The sequence below is a fragment of the Miscanthus floridulus genome, chromosome 2 (assembly GCF_019320115.1).
Source record: "Miscanthus floridulus cultivar M001 chromosome 2, ASM1932011v1, whole genome shotgun sequence".
Lineage (NCBI taxonomy): Eukaryota > Viridiplantae > Streptophyta > Magnoliopsida > Poales > Poaceae > Miscanthus > Miscanthus floridulus.
This window is the reverse complement of record NC_089581.1, coordinates 33,939,373-33,959,479: the sequence shown is the minus strand read 5'-3', so window position 1 is coordinate 33,959,479 and position 20,107 is coordinate 33,939,373. Positions and strand designations below refer to the sequence as shown.

The 20,107-nt window shown below is 47.5% G+C and overlaps 2 protein-coding genes and 2 long non-coding RNA genes across 11 annotated transcripts; 2 read left to right on the top strand and 2 right to left on the bottom strand.

Moving 5' to 3' along the window:
- Nucleotides 1–1,777: 1,777 nt before the first annotated feature.
- Nucleotides 1,778–5,644, top strand: LOC136521495 (succinate dehydrogenase subunit 5, mitochondrial-like). The gene is made up of 4 exons (XM_066515248.1): nucleotides 1,778–2,060; nucleotides 3,429–3,733; nucleotides 3,814–3,999; nucleotides 5,313–5,644. The coding sequence occupies exons 1-4, from the start codon at nucleotides 1,919–1,921 to the stop codon at nucleotides 5,367–5,369; spliced, it is 690 nt and encodes a 229-aa protein (XP_066371345.1). The 5' UTR covers nucleotides 1,778–1,918; the 3' UTR covers nucleotides 5,370–5,644.
- A 472-nt stretch (nucleotides 5,645–6,116) lies between these two features.
- Nucleotides 6,117–15,313, top strand: LOC136521473 (protein NRT1/ PTR FAMILY 4.6-like). 3 transcript variants are annotated; one of them, XM_066515237.1, is made up of 4 exons: nucleotides 6,117–6,240; nucleotides 7,444–7,507; nucleotides 13,950–14,044; nucleotides 14,261–15,313. In XM_066515237.1, exons 2-4 carry the CDS (start codon nucleotides 7,499–7,501, stop codon nucleotides 15,045–15,047), a joined length of 891 nt encoding a protein of 296 aa, XP_066371334.1. In that variant the 5' UTR covers nucleotides 6,117–6,240; nucleotides 7,444–7,498; the 3' UTR covers nucleotides 15,048–15,313. The 3 variants fall into 3 exon arrangements, with proteins under 3 accessions (XP_066371334.1, XP_066371321.1, XP_066371326.1); XM_066515224.1 differs by lacking the exon at nucleotides 6,117–6,240 and having other exon boundaries at nucleotides 7,278–7,507; XM_066515229.1 differs by lacking the exons at nucleotides 6,117–6,240; nucleotides 7,444–7,507 and adding an exon at nucleotides 12,883–13,559.
- Nucleotides 6,228–13,983, bottom strand: LOC136521504 (uncharacterized). Of its 3 annotated transcripts, XR_010775569.1 has the most exons (6): nucleotides 13,914–13,983; nucleotides 8,076–9,003; nucleotides 7,930–8,014; nucleotides 7,710–7,783; nucleotides 7,183–7,256; nucleotides 6,228–7,022 (listed from the first exon to the last, which is right to left on the bottom strand). It is a non-coding gene; the product is annotated as an uncharacterized lncRNA (long non-coding RNA). The 3 variants fall into 3 exon arrangements; XR_010775566.1 differs by having other exon boundaries at nucleotides 7,930–9,003; XR_010775568.1 differs by having other exon boundaries at nucleotides 7,724–7,783; nucleotides 7,930–9,003.
- A 503-nt stretch (nucleotides 15,314–15,816) lies between the features above and the next one.
- LOC136538412 (uncharacterized) lies at nucleotides 15,817–18,482 on the bottom strand. 4 transcript variants are annotated; one of them, XR_010779334.1, is made up of 4 exons: nucleotides 18,334–18,482; nucleotides 17,999–18,246; nucleotides 17,243–17,309; nucleotides 15,817–16,262 (listed from the first exon to the last, which is right to left on the bottom strand). It is a non-coding gene; the product is annotated as an uncharacterized lncRNA (long non-coding RNA). The 4 variants fall into 4 exon arrangements; XR_010779335.1 differs by having other exon boundaries at nucleotides 15,818–16,180; XR_010779336.1 differs by lacking the exon at nucleotides 17,243–17,309 and having other exon boundaries at nucleotides 15,818–16,262.
- Nucleotides 18,483–20,107: the final 1,625 nt, after the last annotated feature.

The window sequence follows — 20,107 nt, the reverse complement described above, 5'->3', positions numbered from 1 at the left end:
CGTGCCGACGAACGACGACACGACGCCGCCGCCACCGTCGGCCTCGTGAACAATGTGTAGCAGCTCGCTAGCTATATATGCTTGCTATGCTAGGTAGCCAATGAAGTGCTCGGGCCGGCAAGCAAAAGCTACTAGCAAGTTCACCATATTCTACCGTACCAGCGGCAGTGTCGTCAGTGTGTGATCTCCAAAAGACATGGCTAGCTGCTGCTGTACATGATGGTTGGTTTTGTATGGTGAGTGGGAAAAAAAGAAGACTGCAAAAAAAAGTCAAATGGACCATCATTTGATTTTTTAGAAGTCAAATATTAGGGACTATTGGAGATAACTTCTTTTTTTCTCCTAAAAACTTTTTAGGAGTTGGCAAACATAGATTTTTTAGAAATAATATTTAGGGAACTCTTGGAGATGCTCTACGTTATTGGATGATATATATGTAAAAGACTAAAACTCTTGTGGTGCATGACCTAGGATGACACCAATCCCGGATAGTGGCCTCAAGGAAGGGGTTAAGGAGATCTCGGCTATCGACAGAGCTAGATGAAATTGGAGATATGGGACATTCAAGTGAAGGTACAAGTACAACCTAAGCAAAGATTATCGACAAATAAAATAGAAAGTAGAGAAGAAATTGGCAATCATATCAAGTTGCTTGAAGAGTTTTATCGTAAGCCCTAGCATAAATTAGAAAAAAGAAGTGCAAATTTATAGCAACAAGGCAAGAAGGATGACATGACATCTAAGAAAGGAGAAGAGATCTTGCAGATAACAGAGTAATGATCATACAATGGAGGAACTAGGTGTTTGTTTTGAGAAACGAACCTATCCATCTTCTTCTCTCACGTTTTGAATTTGTTACATAGATGGGATGAGTCGACCTATCATCCTTGACATGCAGATAATTACTGTAAGTATAAGGAGGCAAACAAGTTAACAAAGCGCGAATGGGGTGATGAGACTATATGAGTAGAGAATCATGGGAGACGTCTTTAGAATAACGCGACTATACCCTTCGGTCCCGTTCGCGTGCCCTTAAACCCGGCTTGATCCGCTTATTTTTTCATCCGGAACAGTGTTTTTCTCTTACAAATTCATCCAGCATTTCTCTAAACCATTCAGATTCCTCCAGAATTCAGACAAGTGAACGGAGCCTTGGTGTAGTAGTTTTTTTTTTGTTGTTGAAAGGTTCGTATAGTTTATTAGCTGCAAGTACATTCGCAAAAAAAGGTTCAAAACTAGTTCAGGAGTCATGGGCCCTGTTCGTTTCGCTGAAAAGTTAGGCTAATAAGTACTGTTCGCTGATTTATTGTGAGAGAAAAGCACTCTACCATGGCTGATAAGTTGAAGCGAACAGGGCCATGATTGCATATGCAATCTTTTTACAGTTAGCTTGAAAGAAACAGTGGATCAAGTAAATTACCGAAAAGAACCGTGGTGGAGTCAGAGAAAATTTTAGGATCAGATTCAACATTCTTATAAGCTTTGTAAGTATAATGTACCGAATAATCCGTGATGGCCATACAAAAAGTGTATGGGGATGTCCGGAGGGGGGGTGTATTATCTTGATGACGTACACAAATTGTTATTCTGGCGGATCAAATTCTTCGAGAAATCATGTGCGGGCACACCCGTATGCGACGCGAGCAAGGAGCAATGCAAGAGCTGGAGCGGTACACCGCGCTGACCGCACGACACGCCTCGGCGCACCGCGTCGCATCGAACCCGGCACGGCTCGCCCTGCCCCCACGTCCGGCTCGGGCGCTCGGTCGTTCCATTCCCCTCCCATTCTTCTCCTACGCTCGCTCCCCACACCACCGAAACTGCCCCGCCTCCGCCGTCGCCGCCCGCGCCCGCGCCCGCTCGTCCTCCCCGCGCCGCCTCGGGGACGCCCCGGTCGGAGATCTCCCTGACCACGGCGATGGCCGCCGCTGCCGCCCTCCGCTCCTCCGCCGCACGCCGGCTCCTGCGCCTCGCCCCGGCAGCCTCGTCGGCCCTGTCCGCTGCTTCCCGGCCCACCGCCGGGGTCGCGCCGCTCTCGCGCCCCATCGCCGCGCTCTCAGGTACTCCTCCCCACGTCTCTTTGACTACCTGTTGATTTTTCCGCACGTGGGTGCCTGGATCAGACTGATCTCTTTATCGGGTGCTTCCGGGTTGATTCCTGGTTAGGATCCTCCTGGTCTAGATATGGTTGCGCTAATTACTAGGGAGATTAGAACTCTAGGTTGATGCTAGTGGGGACATTTATTGCAATGCCAGAAGCTATTACTCCGTAGGCAAGGGTGTTATTATGCGAGAGTTTATGATTGACTGGAAGTTGACATACTCTAGCTCAGAGTATATATCAACATGAAGACAGAGAGTTGCCTGGACGTGAAATGTGTGGTCCTAGAGTGTTTCTTTCTAGGCTAATGTCTAATCAAACTTTTTAATGAACTCACTTTCTTATTTATATATACAACACGAGTGATGTTGCTTGAAAGCTAGAACATCGGTTGCTTGACAGCGAGGCCTTTGCTTCTGAAGCAACTAGACAAAAGGTTGCCTGGCCTTTGTTTGAGTACACGGGCTTCAGGACATCAGCAACAAAAAAAATCATTATTTATGTTTTTTCATGCATGGGTTCAGGGGCGGCATGGGATTGTTACTGTTTAGGGTTGGCCCATCCTATGCTGATGGCTGCAAGGAGAGTTGGTTTTGAGAGAAGGTGGATGGGAATAAGGGACATGGTTTTGAGAGAGAAGGTGGATGGGAATAAGGGACATGGTTTTGAGAGAGTATGGAAGGGAATAAGGGGCATCGTGTGTTGTTGCACACCACATTTGGGCGGTGCTTTTATGTAACCCAACTGTTGGGCGTACCCAGTGCAGAGAGCTCCCGCTCTGTGCGGGGTCTGGGGAAGGGTGTTAGTGGCGAGCCTTACCCTCGCCTGTGCAATGCGAGGAGACCGCGACTCGAACCCGGGACCATCCGGTCACAGGCGGTAAGACTCTACCGCTTGCACCAAGCTCGCCCTTCTGTTCTATTCCAATATATTGTGTTCTTAACCATGAACGTAGGGGTACAGTCATTAACTAAAAGGGGATACAAAAGTTGCCTTTTTCCTGTTTTCCATATTAGTTTGCAAAGAAAATACCTGGTTGGTTAATACTAATCTTTCACTCTAATTTAACATGTGTTGGATTCTGTGAGAGAAATGGTTAAAGGGGATTTAAAGTGATTATACTTTATTTAACGAGATAGAATTATTTTATGTGAAATCCTTGGAGTTGTGGAATTTTTTCCTTTGATTTGTGTTTATATATTTGGGAAAAGAAGCTAGAAGAGTCAATGATGCCTTATTTTTTTCATTTTGATGTGATTCTGATATTGCAGTTCACTTAAAACTCCTCATTCTTAATTAGCTTGTCCATGTTATGTTATAAACTCAGGTGGCAACAATCCTATCTCATGGAAACTGAGACGCTTCTTCAGTTCAAATGAAAAGCACTTGCCTGCAATATCTGATCCAGAGATAGAATCTGCATTTAAGGATTTGTTGGCTGCTAGTTGGAATGAACTTCCAGATTCTCTCGTAGCAGAAGCAAAGAAAGCAGTATCTAAAGCCACCGATGATAATGCTGGTCAAGAGGCTTTGAAAAATGTATTTCGTGCAGCTGAGGCGTGTGAAGAATTTAGTGGAACCTTGGTTACCCTAAGAATGGCTCTTGATGATCTTTGTGGCCTGACTGGTGAAGTCAGTACTTGTTATCTCTGTTTCCTCATGTATTTTTTGGGGGTGCTTATATCAGTCTGATCAAGACAAAACTTTTGCAGAATGTGGGTCCCTTGCCTGGTTATATTGAAGATGCTGTTAAAGCTGCATATAATCGCTACATGACATATCTGGAGTCCTTTGGCCCTGAGGAAAATTATCTAAGAAAGAAGGTGGAGACTGAGTTGGGGACAAAAATGATACACCTCAAAATGAGATGCAGTGGCATAGGTTCTGAGTGGGGAAAGGTATTCTTATGAATTTTACTTGTCCGGTTGTCCCTGTGGTACAGTTTTACTTCAGTGTTGTCTTATGCTGGTAGAAAATTAGAAATATGTTCCTTGATACTTTTGTGATTCTTGATGTTTGTAAAAGTTTCTCTGCTTCTAACTGTGCCATAGTTCCTTTTAAGATTATGTTCAGTTTTTGTTCCATATGCAGTGTTAGTGCATTTTTAATATAATGTTATCATGTTTATTGCTTGACTGATTTTTGTATTGTTGATTGAATTTCCCATGCTTGGTCCTTTGCCTATCTGAAGAAAATCTATTAAAAACTTGAATCTGTATTTTCTGCAACCATCCATCCATCCATTATTTTGATATTTTCCATACCAGGTGGAAGCCCATGATTTCTATAAACTGGTGTTAATTGTTCAGTTGCCAGTGGGATCCTAAACCATATTGATTGTATTTCACTTGGTACAAAAAAAATTGGGGTAACTTGAAGGGGGTAATATGTACTTCAGGCTTCTCAAATAGTTTCATATCTTCTTTTTTACCATATGATTTTTTAATTTTAAGCAAATTATGCATAACAACTGACCATAGCTGGCTTCTGGCAAGGATTGTTAAATTAGTTTGTCATGTATGTCATAGAACTCATGGTACCGGAATTGCATCCAATTTCACTTTGCATGAAATCTGAAGTACCAAATATAGCTCCCCTTCTGTCTGTGGCGAGTTGACAGCAACCAGTTGTTTTGTTACCACCACGGACAAGCTCCTCTGCGGGTAGGATTTTGAGAAAAAGTGTATCGAACATTTTGGAATTGGTGATATGTGAGTTAGACTTTGCTTTATTGGTTCAGGGTAATTTTGTTATTTTCAAATTGGCAAATGTTTTCCCATTTCTCCTACTTTCACCATAAACCAGCAAAACAAACATGCATTCGGGCTGATTCCTGGCCAATATTGTCTGGTCTTCCTCCATGATCTTTTGCTCACGGCATTACTAGCAGGCAAGTGGCTTTATAAGAATCACATGGTTGTGCTTTTTCAAACACCCCGTGCACATAATGATAGTGTACCATTTATGGGGAAAGGATGTTCTGGTCCCATGTCGTTATTGCTATGAAAATGTACCTTCTCTTTAGTTTTTTTTTCATCGAATTATTTTCTGATGATGAAAATGAATTATGTCCTGCTCAACCTTATAGCATGTATGGAATTATGTTCTCAGTTCGATACACATCGAGCCTGCTTGTTGTGTCAGGACTGAAGCTAGTGAAATAGCATATATATTTAGGACTCCTTACTCATAATTACTGTTCTACGTGCAGATCTCCCTGATTGGCACCTCAGGGATCTCAGGTTCCTATGTTGAGCTAAGGGCATGATGGGAAGTCTGCAGATCAGAACCATGGAAATCATCGATGGGCTGATGAAATCTGTAGACCAGAATGTCTTTCTGCATTTTCCTTTCTCCTTTGTAGCTAGCATGGCAATAACAATGTGATCATCAAATAGCTGTGCATTTGAAGTAACTCCAGATACTCCCGTCTTTGTGTCAAATAAGAACGTGTTTCATGTGCGTGAAACCTGTCAATTCTGTTAATTTTTGACATGCACCTGACTTCTTGTTCAACTGGTAGGAATGGAATACTTTGTTCATGATCATATGCCTTCGCTTGCAACTCAACTTCCTTAAGCACTAGAAAACCAGCGCGGCTTTGCCGCGCCATCTGTTGAGTGAGCCTGCAAGTTTTGACAGGTTTTGTTGCTCCTCTTTGCTCTATATCTTCTATACCTTTCACCATATCTTCTTTGCAAGACGTATTACTGATAAATAGAGGGGATAATTTTGTTTAACATTGGTAATACTGAGTTGTAGTAAAACTTTTGTTTGCTGAAATCTTGAGGACAAATGTGTATGTCTATTTTCTGCCCAATCAAATGTTGTTCTTTCAGGAGACAGGCTTTCAAATAATCAAAGAGGCATATATAGCTTGTGTCTGTCTATTATGAATAATAAATTGTTTTTGTGCTGAATTTTCATAGAAGGAAAATAGATCTCCCTGGGAAGCGTTGTCATTTGAAGGTATGGCAAATGTTTAGAGATAAGCATATAGCAAACATGTATTAAGCACACCTTAGGCAGAGATGGATAGACTGGCATGCTACAGCCTATACAAAGACGTTCACTCAGTATTCAGTGTCGTAGCCACTGAGACATCCACTTCGAGTCTTCCAAAAGCTTCACAGACTAAGGTACTTCCATTTGCTAAAATAGCAGCACGTACAGTCTAAATAGTGCAGTACCTGAGTACATTGAGTCTATAAGTGATCCAGATTCAAGATTCAGGAGTAAGTGATCTTGAAATGGTATGAGGAGGTAAGCAACGTAGGCGGAGGAGACATAGGCACCAACTGGGACTCACCAGTTCTGCCCATTTAGAAGAATATGGCAGCATTAATGAATAGAAACATGTATTAGAGGAAAATTTATTCTTGAAAAGAGACATATGGAAACATGTATATATAATAACAATAACAAATCTTAGAATTCTAAATTATGCATTTATTTCAACCAAGGCCCCAGGAGTCTTTCCGGCACCATTATGATAATTATACAACCGAGATAGACCTATTGGCATGAAATCTGAAACTCATAAGTAACACACATGCATAGCCATGGTTCGCATGTAGGTCGGCAGGTGTATTTTTTCCCAATTTCATGAGTACCATAACAGTGGGTATTCTATGTCTTTACATTGCTTCAGAAACAAACAAAATGGCATGATGTACAACATGCAATTGGTAAACACGATCCTCTGAAAATAAATTTGAAGCTGACAACACATACAGAAAACAATAGATGTAGAGACGATGAGAGGGGTGTACTCAGCTGAATAGGTTGGGTGGGGAGGGGATGGCAAGTAACTTCGGTTGGACTGGTTGTACTGCCGTAGCGGGCTGCAGCAGGGAGAGACAGGCAGGGAAATGTTCGTGCCAACATTGGAGCTTCTGTATGATGAAATTGCAGTCTTCACCTGGCCAAAAAAAAAAAGACATACCATTAAGAAATCATGAAGGATACCTTGAGATATGATCGGTGTGTCATATTGTATAGGAGATGTAGAATGGAAGAATCTGCATTATATAATTGATAAGCATGTAAAAGTAGTCGCATCCATTCGGTCAATAACTCACCCCTTCATACTGACTCCAAGGAGACTTTGCTGTTGCCATAAGTAGAATGGTGTAGCCAAGACTTCAATTGTCTACTGAAAGGATGCGAGCATTGCTATTAATTTTGGAATGAAAAGGAAGAATTAAAGCCTTTAGTTAATATGTTCACTATGGGAGAATGAAAGAATCAATATATAAGATATAGTTGTCTTTTACTCTTTGTAGAACTGCATGTCAGTCTTAGTGTCTTTAATTATTAATGAAATTTTGCTTTTCTGACAGGGATATCAAAGGGGCAAGCACACTTGTTGATGGTAATGGCGACAGGAAGGCCAGCATGCAAGTGGTAAACTCTGTGAAGCATCTCATAATTTTATACTCGACTGCCTGTCTTATCTTATACTTTTAATCAATAATCTGTTATATTTACATATAAATCAGCATATGTATGAAATCCTTGAAAGGGAGCCTTTACCGGATGGAAGAATTTGCATCATATAATTGATAAGTATGTCAAAGTAATTGCATCCATTCAGTCAATAACCCACCCCTTCATACTTACTCCAAGGAGGCTTTGCTGTTGCCATACGAAGAATGGTGCAGCCAAGGCTCCAAATGTGTACTGAAAGGCGGAAAATTTAGACATCGAAGGAAAGAAATGAAGTGCTTAGTTCACATGTTCAATACGGGAAAATCCAATGATCAACATATAAGGTTAATCCAAAGCCGGTGCAGCATCGCATTTGGTTAAGCATCAGGAAGCCTTACCCATCGTTAATGGCACATTAAGCTTCGTTAATTCGTTGGAGCACACTGCCAGCCCCCCATTGTCGTTGGAGCATACCGTCATTACCTTCATGTAGGAGAGGTCTGATTAGAGTCACAACCGGGGTCCGAGATGTTTCATCACTTACATTATTAGTAGGATTATGTTCCTGGAAAAATCTGAAGACTGCATTCCTGCTGGCACTGATGTCCACCTAAATTTATGGCACCCTCAAAAAAATTAGGATGAGATGAATTAGTACAACATTTTAACAAACAGCTGATGTGCGTATCAGGAATTCATGTACCTTCTTTAACTGGAGTACGCCAACACTGCTGCAGAGTTTGTTGGCGTGCAGAGTTTGGCACCAGGGGTGGGGAGGGAAGCCGTGAGGTTCATCGAGGTGCGGCATCGAGGTGGGCGGCAGCGGAGGCGGCGTGACGGAGCCGGGCTGCGCCGCTAGGGTTTGGCCGCGCCGGGGCTCCTGTGCTGTCGCGGCGCAACGTCGGGCCGCCAGAGAGGAGTGGAGCGTCGTTGCTGGGAGAGGCGGAGGGCGTCGCGAAGGCCAGGCGGAGAGGGCAGACCTGCGCCATCGCTGCGACGGCATGGACTCGGCGTCCGGCGGCGGCGCGACTCCGGGGAGAGTGGACGGAGGAGGAGGGCGGCCGGCCCATTGAAAAGGCCTGGATTGCGGGTTGATTTCGGTAAAGTTCGAGGGTTTTTTTGCAAAACAAAACTGAGAGCAGTCCGGTGTTGATTAAATCAGAGAGGGAAAAAATGATACTCTTTCTTCTCATTTATATAGAGAACCTAGATGGAGTAGAACCGAGATCCATATATATGCAAAGTCATAGCAGGAAAAAAAAAACATAGGAGATTAGGAGCAAGAACTGTGAGGCTCGAAACAAAGCAAATATACTCTCCATCTATCATGTCTTCTTTCATCCGTGGTTTACCTAAACTTTAAATAAGGACCGTAGATAATTGTTGAGCATCACTTGGAGCATGCAAAATATATATCCGTTCAGGCAGCGCGGACCAATTGGACAGCTCAAGAGCACGGATCAATAGGACAGCTGAAAAAAAGGGTGCACATCATTAGAAAATAATTCAAGATGTGAGCCGCGACTACAACCGGTTGAAAAGGCATAAAATTGCTATCCATGAAACTAAAACATGTGCTGAATTATTTGGCAAAAGGCATTCAAACTATTACCCATGAAATATATACTAAATTATTACTGAGGTGGTAGATATATAGAAATATCGCTAAAATAAAAACATATTTATTCATTTATTAAATACTTCATATGGCTAGAAACCTTATTTTTAAACTTACAATAAAGTTACAAAACTAATACAATGAGAGTGGCAGGAAAGCTCAGCACTAAGCTATGTCATCTTAAATGTCCCTATAGTAGTGCAACAGGTTCACCTGCGGCTGAGTGTATGTGTTATGGTGGGCCGGACCTACCAGAGAAGGAGGAGGAATAGTGGCTGAGAGAAGTGGGGGAAACGCGCGAGGCGCGCTGGGCGCGGTCACCGCGCCCCAGGCCGGTTTTCCCCTTCAGCGAGAGTTTGTTAGATCGGGAGAGAAAATAGGGATTTGTTTCTATCTTTGTAACAAGAAAGCCTATATGGCATAGACAGAGAATGAAGGAAAGGGGTAGCCTGGGATTGAGATTCATTCTCCCCTAGGCCCTCGGGCGTTACTGTTCATCGTCATCTCTGTGTCAGCCTCGCCCCCCAAACCCTTAGCTGCAGCACGGCGCCGTCACGCCGCCGTCCTGCCAAGCCACGGCTCGCCTTCTCCCCTCCATACTTTCTCCGCAGCAAGGCGCGCCGTAACAACCTGGTATCAGAGACCATGGCTTCATCCTCTTCCCCCCTGCCCACCACCACTGATGCCGCCGCCAACGCGTTCACCTCCGCCCCACCGCTCACCACCCAGCCGCTCGCCATCACCACCAGCCCCCAGCTGATCGCCGTCACCACCACCTCCCAGCTGATCACCGTCACCACCAGCCCCCAGCCGATCATCCCCACCCTCCCGATGGCATACTCCCAGCCGCCGGCCTCTCCCCAAACACCGCAGGAGGCCTTCAACCAACTCACGGCTGCCATCTACGGGATGCAACATCAGCTCGGCGCCCTGGCCGTGCGCGTGACGGCCCTGGAGGATCGCAGCCCCGCTCCTTCGGCGCCCTTACCGCTGTACGGCATGCCGGGGTATGGCGGCATTCCCCCCCTGCCAGCAACGGAGCCGGTGATCTCCGCGCTCGGAACCACGCCGCCATTCCACAACCCCTACCAGCCGCAGCACCCGCAGCCACAACTGCCATCACCACCACCCCCATCCACCGTTGTCCCCATCACACAGATCAGCTTCCCACCCTCACCATCGCCGGTCCCGTCCCTCTCGTCCATCTTGAACGGGCCAAGGGCGCCAAACCCCACCCCCACGCACCTGCCTCCGCCGCTCCTGCACGTCCAAGAACAGCCGGCCGGTGGCCACGGTCCGCGCTTTCCCAAGCTGTCCCTCCCCACTTATGAGGGCAAGGAGGACCCGCTCGGATGGCTGAACACCTGCGAACAATTCTTCCAGGGGGTACCAGACTCGCGCCACGGATCGGGTGTGGTTCGTGTCCTACCACTTGCAAGGCACGGCGCGCCAGTGGTACCTCGATCTTGAGGGGGACACGGGCCGCCCGTCGTGGGATGATTTCAAACGGTTGTGCCAACAGCGCTTCGGTCCGCCGCTCAGCTCCAACCACCTAGTGGACCTCGCTCGGCTGCCGTTTACCTCCACGGTAGACGCTTACATGGAAGCCTTCCAGGCCCGGGCAGCGCACGCGGGCACCCTGACGGCGCTCCAGAAGGCGCAGCTTTTCACCGGGGGACTGCCTGAAGCCTCAAGACCTGCAGCGAGCCATGCGACTGGCGCGGGCGTACGAGCGGCGCAACACAGCCGCGCTGCTGGCCCTACCGGCGCCCGCTGCGCACCCGCCGCGTCGCCCACTGCCTGCCCTGCCGGCCCCAACCCCGCCAACAGGCGCTGCGACGTCCAGTGGGGCGAACGCTCCAGTAGCGCGCCCGTTCAAGCGCCTGTCACCGGAGGACATGGCCCTTCGCCGCAAGCAGGGGCTGTGCTATAACTGCGACGAGCCGTACGTCCGGGGGCACAAGTGTGCGCGCCTCTTCTTCCTAGAGGTGGCGGATTACACGGTCGAAGAGCCCACCGAGGACGACCCAACACCAGCGGACATCACTGAGACCCCGCCGTTCGACCCTGAGGCCCCCATGATCTCCCTCTCCGCGATCACCGGCATCCGCACGGAGGAGACGATGCAGCTCCGCGTTCATCTGGGCTACCACGAGCTCACGGCCCTGCTCGACTCCGGGTCCACGCACAACTTCATCAGCACCGGGGCAGCGAGGCGCGTCGGCCTCCCCTTCAGCGACAGTGCGGGAGCGCACGTGGTCGTCGCAAACGGCGATCGCGTGACCTGCCGCGGCCTCGCCTCGGCCGTGGGCGTGCGCATCGGGGCAGAGACGTTCAAGGTCGACTGCTACTCGATTCCGCTGGAGTGCTACGACATGGTGCTTGGCATAGCCTGGCTGCGGACTCTCGGTCCGGTACTGTGGGACTTCGACACCCTCTGCATGGCCTTCAACCGTCAGGGACGCCGGGTCCTTTGGCGGGGCATCGGGGCCTCGGGCGCGCCCGGCCAGTTCACAGGACGCCTCCATGCTGGTCGTCTCTACTCCGCCAAGGGCACCGAGGGGGCCTTGCTGGAACGCCTCCTTGATGCTTACGACGACGTCTTCGCAGCACCTACGGGCTTGCCGCCGGCGAGGCCCTGTGATCACCGGATCCACCTCAAACCGGCCACCGAGCCTGTCGCCGTTCGGCCCTACCGCTACCCCCAGCTACAAAAAGATGAGCTGGAACGGCAATGTGACGAAATGCTGCAGCAGGGAGTCATCCGCCCCAGCACCTCTCCATTTTCAGCGCCTGTACTCCTTGTCAAAAAGGCAGACGCCTCCTGGAGGTTCTGCGTGGACTACAGGGCGCTGAACGCAGTGACGGTGAAGGATAAGTTCCCCATCCCTGTGGTGGAGGAGCTCCTCGATGAATTGCATGGCGCCAAATTCTTCACCAAGCTAGATCTCCGGTCCGGATACCATCAGGTTCGCGTGCATCCTGATGACGTAGCCAAGACGGCGTTCCGGACACATCAGGGCCATTTCGAGTTCCTCGTCATGCCCTTCGGGCTCTCAAATGCGCCGTCCACGTTCCAGGCGCTCATGAACTTCGTCCTCAAGCCGTTCCTGCGCCGGTGCGTCCTTGTTTTTTTTGATGATATACTGGTGTACAGTACTACCTGGACAGCACACTTGCAGCAGCTTCGCGCCGTTCTCGACGTCCTCCGCGAGCACCGCCTCCACATCAAGCGCTCCAAGTGTGCTTTCGCTGAACCGTCGGTGCATTACCTCGGTCACGTCATCTCCGGGGAGGGCGTCGCCATGGACACCGCCAAGGTGAGCGCGGTCCAGGCATGGCCGCAGCCAAGGGCAGCCAGGGGGCTGCGCGGCTTCTTGGGTCTCGCTGGGTATTACCGGCGCTTCATCCGCGACTATGGGACCATCGCCGCCCCCCTGACGCAGCTGCTGCGCAAGAACAGCTTCTAGTGGACAGAGGCGGCGTCCACAGCCTTTGCTGCGTTGAAGACGGCGCTATCTACAGCGCCCATGCTGCACCTACCAGATTTCAGCCGCGACTTCATCGTCGACTGCGACGCCTCTGGCTCGGGGTTCGGCGCGATCCTGCACCAGGACGCCGGCCTGATCGCCTTCTTCAGCAGGCCGTTCGCCGCGCGTCACCTCAAGTCCGCAGCCTATGAACGGGAGCTCATCGGGTTGGTGCAGGCGGTCCACCATTGGCGGCCCTACCTGTGGGGGCGCGCGTTCATCGTCCGCACCAACCACTACGCCCTGAAGTTCCTCCTTGATCAACGACTCTCGACGATCCCGCAAAACCATTGGGTGAGCAAGCTGTTCGGCTATGATTTCAGGGTGGAATTTCGCCACGGCCGCCTCAACGTCGTCGCCGACGCACTGTCCCGGCGGGACGGCGACACACCACTGCTCGCGGCGCTCCCAGGCCCAGCGGCCTCTCTCGCAGCGCTGTCTGCCCCGGCGTTCCAGCTCTTCGCTGATCTGCGCAGCGAGCTGGAGGCCTCCGCTGGACTGCGCGCCCGTCGCGACGCCGTCATGGCGGGCGCCCATGGTGAGGACTGGCGGGTGCACGAGGGCCTCCTCCTCCATCACGGTCGGGTGTTCGTCCCCGCTGTGTCCTAGGTGCTCGACGACGTGCTTCAGCTCGCGCACACCGGGGCACATGAAGGCATCCAGAAAACACTTCAGCGCCTTCGCGCCGAGTTCTATGTGGAGCACGACCGGCGAGCTAGCGCTGAAGGCAGTAGGCTCGTAGTGCCTGAAACCTGCCAAAACCCAGAGATTTGCCTCTTCGACCATTGCTCCAAGAACCTCACCCGTGGTGCAGCTGATGTTGTTGAATGTGCTTGTGTTTCTTTCCTTCCAAAGGTGCCAGCCGACTAGGAAGACAAGGGTTAGTTTTTTCTACATTCACACCCTTTTAATTAGATAAAAATAGCGCTAATATTCTAGAAGAGAGCCCAGCGACTTCGCTCCTGCCATTATCCAGGGGTGAAATATTTGTGTTAGTTGTAATAACTAATATAAAGATTTCAATATGTAAATACTTGTTAATGCTTATTAATACTGAAAGGTCATTCCCATATTCCTATTCCTAAACTCTAACTAGCAGATGATTACTCATAAGAAATAAAGGAATTCAATAGCCCTTTTCTAGGTATGGATATAAAATTAACTTAAATTTGTTATCAAGATCACCTAGTTTGTATCTGTAATTTTAAGATAAAACATGAAAAGCTGGACTTACAGAGGTTCTCAAGTTCTGTCACTGGTACTGCTACAGGTTCTTATCATTTCATCAAATAAGAAGTCAACTGCCAATGTAGATGTTATTGAGCTACAAGAAAGCAACACACAAGATCATATTTTCAAATCTGGGTAAGTTCCATTGTTCAGGTTTTCATGAAACTTATGCTTCTTTAACAAAAAAAGAACTATTTTTTATGCGGATAAAAGGAACTATTTTTATAGCTGGACGTAGCAATATCTTGCCGGTTGTCGGTCAATTGTAATCTCCCCTCCCCCCAACAATTGTTGAACAAAGGCCTGCATACATGATGGAGGTAACACTAACAACCCACTTTCGTTTTGCAGAACCAATCAAGCTGATGAAACTAGAGTCCTCGTTCAGATGCTTCCAATCTTCATCAGTTGCTTTCTCATCTACTTGCCATTCACACTACTAATGACATTATCCATACAAGTTGGTCGTGCAATGGACAAAGGCGCAGGCGTGATCCAGATACCCTCTGCCTCTCTCATTGCAATCCCAACAGCATTCCACATGCTGATGCAACCATGCTACAGCAGAATCTTGACACTGCTGCTGAGAACAACCACAGGACATGAGCATGGGGTCACCCCACTGCAGCGTATCGGTGCTGGATCAGCTTGTGGGATCGCTGCGGCATGCGTCGCCACATTAGTAGAAGCAAGAAGATTGAACGTTGCAGAGCAACACGGGTTAACATCGATAGGAGCTGGTGTGCCAATGTCTGTCTTTTGGCTGGTAATCCAGTTCTTCCTGCTAAGCATCATGGACATAGCATCCTTTGGCGGACTAATTGAGTTCATCGAGAGCGAGGCGCCTTCGACAATGAAGCTGATTGCACCAGCAGTACAGTCATGTATAGCTGGATTTTCTGCCTGGTCATGCAGCGCCTTCATTCAGCTTGTAAACAGAATGACAAGGAGTGGGGATGGTGGTGGAGGATGGCTGGACGGAACAAATTTCAACAAAACACGCCTTGATCACTTCTTTTTGTTGCTGGGAGCCTTCGAGGTATTGGCCTCGATCAATTACACTTTCTGGGCCAGGAGATATGCTAGGAAGCTACGAATCAGTACTGTCGAAACACATGAGGACGACACAAGAAATTAAACACAACATAAGTATGTCGTAAAGGCCACCCGGGTTTGATGTTTTCTCCTCAAAAAGCCAATTTTCATGACTTTTTATACTTAAACCATAGATATTACATGGAGTGTAGTGTAACAAAGAAATTACACTATCTCCGTGACTCCGTCGGTCAAATAGAGGGTTCGCTAGTAAGGCAGGAGTTACCAACGGCCTAACCAATGTGCCATACTGTGGAATTCTCTGCAGATGTAAGATCTGTTATCTCATCTCGTTCAATAAAAAGAACTATTATCTCGTAGCGGTAGCGCACAATCCCATCGAGTAATCACTTCTCTCAACCCTTCTTCGGCCACCGTTTCCAGAGAATAAAAAGAAATCAAACGAAGACCAAATTTGTTTGTGCTGGCCATCTTGCAAAGGGGTGCCAAAATCTAGCCACCCTTTAGTTCTTTTATTTTCTCAAGATAACATGTTTGCTTTTTTGCTTTGATTTTCTTATATAAATACTGTTTTCGAAAAAAAAAAACTGGATGTTCCAAGGAGGGAAGGATGTTAGCATGGACTTAGAGTGGGCCAGCTAGGGGTCTATATGTAAAAATAGAGGCCATAATAATAGCCTGCAAAGGTATAAATATTAAATTTGTAGTTATTATAAATCGATCCAAATGGATGGTTTCGTAAACAAAACATGAGATCGTAGTTAACAATTGTGTTTTCAAAATAGCACTATCTTGAGTAAAAAGAATATTATTTGTAAAAAGAACTAAATCCAAACGGATGGTTTTGTAAACAAAATATGAGATTGTAGTTAACAATTGTGTTTTCAAAATAGCATTATCTTAAAGAATATTATTTGTAAACAAAACATGAGACTGTAGTTAACAATTGTGTTTTCACAATCTAAGTGTCAGACCGTCTTCATTCGGAGCTACCGGGCCGTGGCGCTGGTCCGCATCCACCTCGCGCTGCTACCAGAATCTGAAGAGCCGCCGTGATGGCCGTGCTAGCCAAACGCCCGTATGGCATCCGCTTCGCCGCTTCGAGTTTCTCCGTCGGGTCGGGCACGGCGGTGACAGGTGACCGGCCAGCGGCCATCGGGCCATTCCTTCCTCTTCGTCCCCTGCGACCCCTTGATATCTCTTCCTGCCTGCGCACTGTTCAAAATGTGTCTGCATTTCTTAGATTGTGACCAAATTCATTTGATCTATTCCTTCAGTGTGTTTGCAATGACTGCAGCTGCAGAGGACAATAACATGAGAACCGAGAGCATGATGAAACGACTACTTGAACTGATGTCATGCGGAGATGGTGAACTAGGGAGTAGGGACTGTACCAACTACTGAACTGGCGAGAAGCTCGGTTACATTTGCCTATGTGTAACGTGCTGGAAATTGATTTAATGTTGCATATATTCTTCTGGCAGAGGACTTATTCGGCAGCTAGCCAACAACTGATCTTGCGTCCAAGACTAATCTACCCAGGTATATTGTTAATGGCAATTGAACTAAAACTTTATTATCCGATTGCTTCTGCTGTGCCGTTTTATCACAACTTGCACTTGTTTTTGTCCGCAATTAATTATTTACTAGGCTTCGTCTTTGAAAACAATATGTTCTGGGGCACCGATTAGTCATGATTAATATTTACAGCAGTAGCACTATCAGGAGTTCAAATATTTTCTCAAAATATCATTCTGTGCCTTGCTCGATCCAACTGTGTTAAAAGGGCGTACCCAGTGCAGAGAGCTCCCGCTCTGTGCGGGGTCTGGGGAAGGGTGTCAGTGGCAAGCCTTACCCTCGCCTGTGTAATGCGAGGAGACCGCGACTCGAACCCGGGACCTTCCGGTCACAGGCGGTAAGACTCTACCGCTTGCACCAGGCCCGCCCTTCTCGATCCAACTGTGTTATACTACCTAAATTTGCATGCACATATATACGTTGTTGTGAGGTGTGAAAAATCTGTACTACTAATTCTTAGAGTTGAATAGGGCACTTGAACGGGACTGAAGCACCAAATAACTGACATAGGTCATACATTATACGACTGATTTCAGATACAAAATTAAAATAGAAACAAGGTATTGTTGAAAGAATCAATGTTTATAAAATCTAGTATTAGTTTGCTGGTAAAAAAAGCAATGCAACAGTACCGTTTCCTATCATTAATTAGAATGTGAGGCACTGAAAGATCATGCTAAGAACGTCGAATGGCCTTACAAGATTCACAAGATTCCCAATGCACTTCAACATTGTACTAGCAGCCCCAAAAGATGATGTATTATTCCTGTGAGACAAATAATGTCGTGTTTGTACAGTAATTAACAAACTTGACTTGCAGTTAGCAGAGCAAGTATTTTCAGACTAAGAAAGCAGTAGGAAAGGCAGTACATCAAAACTGAAACTACACATGAGAGAACGGCGAGGATGTCATCTTTTGTGTAATGCTCTGAATTCTGAACTAAGGATTTTGAGTTATAGCATGTTCATATGATAGTGCTGCCTCATAGTTTTGGATGAACAGGCTCCGCACTGAGGAGCAGTCGTGGATCTAAGACAGGAATAGTATGATAGAACACATACTAAGTTAAATGGGATGCTTCAATTGTCGTAATTGAGAATAGTATGATATATACTAAGACAGGAATGGATGAAGAACATATTAAACCCCAACATGAATAGGTAATCTCGTGCATAGCTAGTCATTCACAAAGCATATCAGATGATCTATGTATCAATTGTCCACTAATATTTCTGCCAATGCAAAATCAAGCATGCTGAGTTGAATTTTACAACTCAAAACCCATAGAGTTGCAAACAAATTAAGCAGCATTTTCCATCTTTAACTCAAACACATTCAGACATAAGAAATCAACTGCGTGTATTCTCTGATTCAGGTCTGGAGTTTCATTTACCCATACTGAACTACAGTTTTACGTTTTATCAGAGAGTTTAAGATGGGATATTTTGGCGCACCTTTCCGGGATTGAAGTTTGCAGCTGCAATTGGAGCTGCGGGTACAGTGAATATCACCAGGCACAGGCCGCCGAGCCGGAGGAAGAAGGAGCCTAGGGTCTTTGCTCGAAGGGGACTTGGATCTCCAGCCCGAGGTCCCAACTCGGCCCGCCGACGACGAAGCCGCTGCGGCTGCCCTCCGCCTCCTCCTGCGCCCTACGCCGACGCAGCCTCCTCCTGCGTCGTCTACACCATCCTCACCTCCTGACCTAACCAAATCAGCGCCATGAGAAACAAAGTACGCCAACCCAACCCAATGTCGGGCAAAACGAATCAGTGCAAGGAGCATCTCTTACCTGCGTCTTGCTCGCGAATCGCTACACTGGCTGCTGGAGAGTCGAGGGCGGGAGAGACGGCGGCGCACGCGATAGGGCTGCGGGAGAGAGGCGGCTGCGGGGCTGTGGGAGTTTGCACGATAGGGTTACAGACAGGAGAGGGAAGAGGGATGCGGGGTTGATTTCGAAATAATTTGAGGCGTTTTTTGCAAAATACTCTGAGAGGGCTTCTGGAGCTCGGGTTGATTTCCGAAAAGTTGAAGGCGTTTCTCGTAAAATGACCGCGGATCGCCCGATCTGGGCCGTCCGCGCGCCCGATCGAACGGCCGCGAAAAGCCGGTGACGTGGCACGCTGTCTGGCCGCGGTTTGGGCGCAGGTTTCATATGATACTAGCCACTGCTGCCCGCGCTTCGCTGCGGGTGATGTGCTTGATATAGGAAACCTCATATGTCTAATATGTTTTCTCATCGTGTTAGTACTGAAGGTTGGTATCAATACTGTAAACGAACATAGAGGTTGGTTGTCATTATATGGTGCCTATTCTAGGCCAACAAATAAATGATATGTTAGTGGAAAGAAGTATTTGATGGAGTTGGACTCAAACAACGAACACACTTAGATTTGAAGTACAACATTGGCTAGTATTACATTATAGGTGGAAAGAGCAAAAACTACAATACAAGTATGTCTCATAACGCGAGGGTTTACAAAAGAGTAAATTACGATTCACTCCCCTTAGGCGAAACTACAACACATTTCGTAAATCTGGAACCACACGAAAGATTACACGACGTCGAATACTAAATTACACTGGGATTTAAAGTTACATGGTCAGGAGCAACCTAGTACAACCAAGGCTTACTCCAGAAGTCGAGATAGACGAGGGCAATGGAGAAACAACAAGATAATGATTATCCAAAACATGGCGTATGACCAACAGATCTAGAAACAGGATACTAAGAAGTCAAACATCGTGAACCCTAAGACCAAACTAACCAACGGTAGACCTGAACTTCTTTGAAAATCAGATCCCTTCTTCTCAGATTACACCATCACTTTTGTCAGACGAACCCAGTTCCACAATGACGACTGGATCTCGTAGCTCTGCTGTGGATTTGAGAAGGATGAGGATGAAGGAGAAGAGCAAGGACCAAGGGCATCTTATAGTGGCGAACGGAGATGTGGCGTAGCTCACCAGAAGTGGAGACGGCATGGATGGGATACACTGCTGGTTAACGCTGTGGGGATACAGCCGGCCATGGCGTGCTTCCTGCGCAAGCGAGCGGAGGGGGGAATAAAGGAGAGGAGAGGGGGTTCGCTCGACAAGGGAGGCGTGCGGGCGGCCTTGTCCCCAAAAGAAGAAAGAAGGGAGGGGGTCCGGTACGGGGACGAGGGCGAGTATCAAGAGCGGACGAGAGGCCAAGAAAAGTAGAGGCGCACAATGCGCGAGGACGGCGAGTGCAGCACGATGTCGCGGCCATGCGAGGACAGGGTGCTAATGCGCCCGACACCGACGGTGTGCGCGGGGCACGCGGTGACAGCGACCCAACGTGCGTAATTTGGTAAAGTTGCCTGGTTAAATGCTTATGGCGCCGCGACGAAACAGAGGGCCCCTGTGGAACAGCTACCACATGGCGAGGCTGAGGTGGTTAACCAGGCACCTTTGCCAAGCTACACCACGGTATCGCTCTCGCAACAGAATATTCTCCTTTGAAAAAGTATCCTTGTGTTCTAACGGGAAATCCACAACTGGTTGATGAAGTAGTGCTTTTTCGAAGTAACTGAGCTAATACA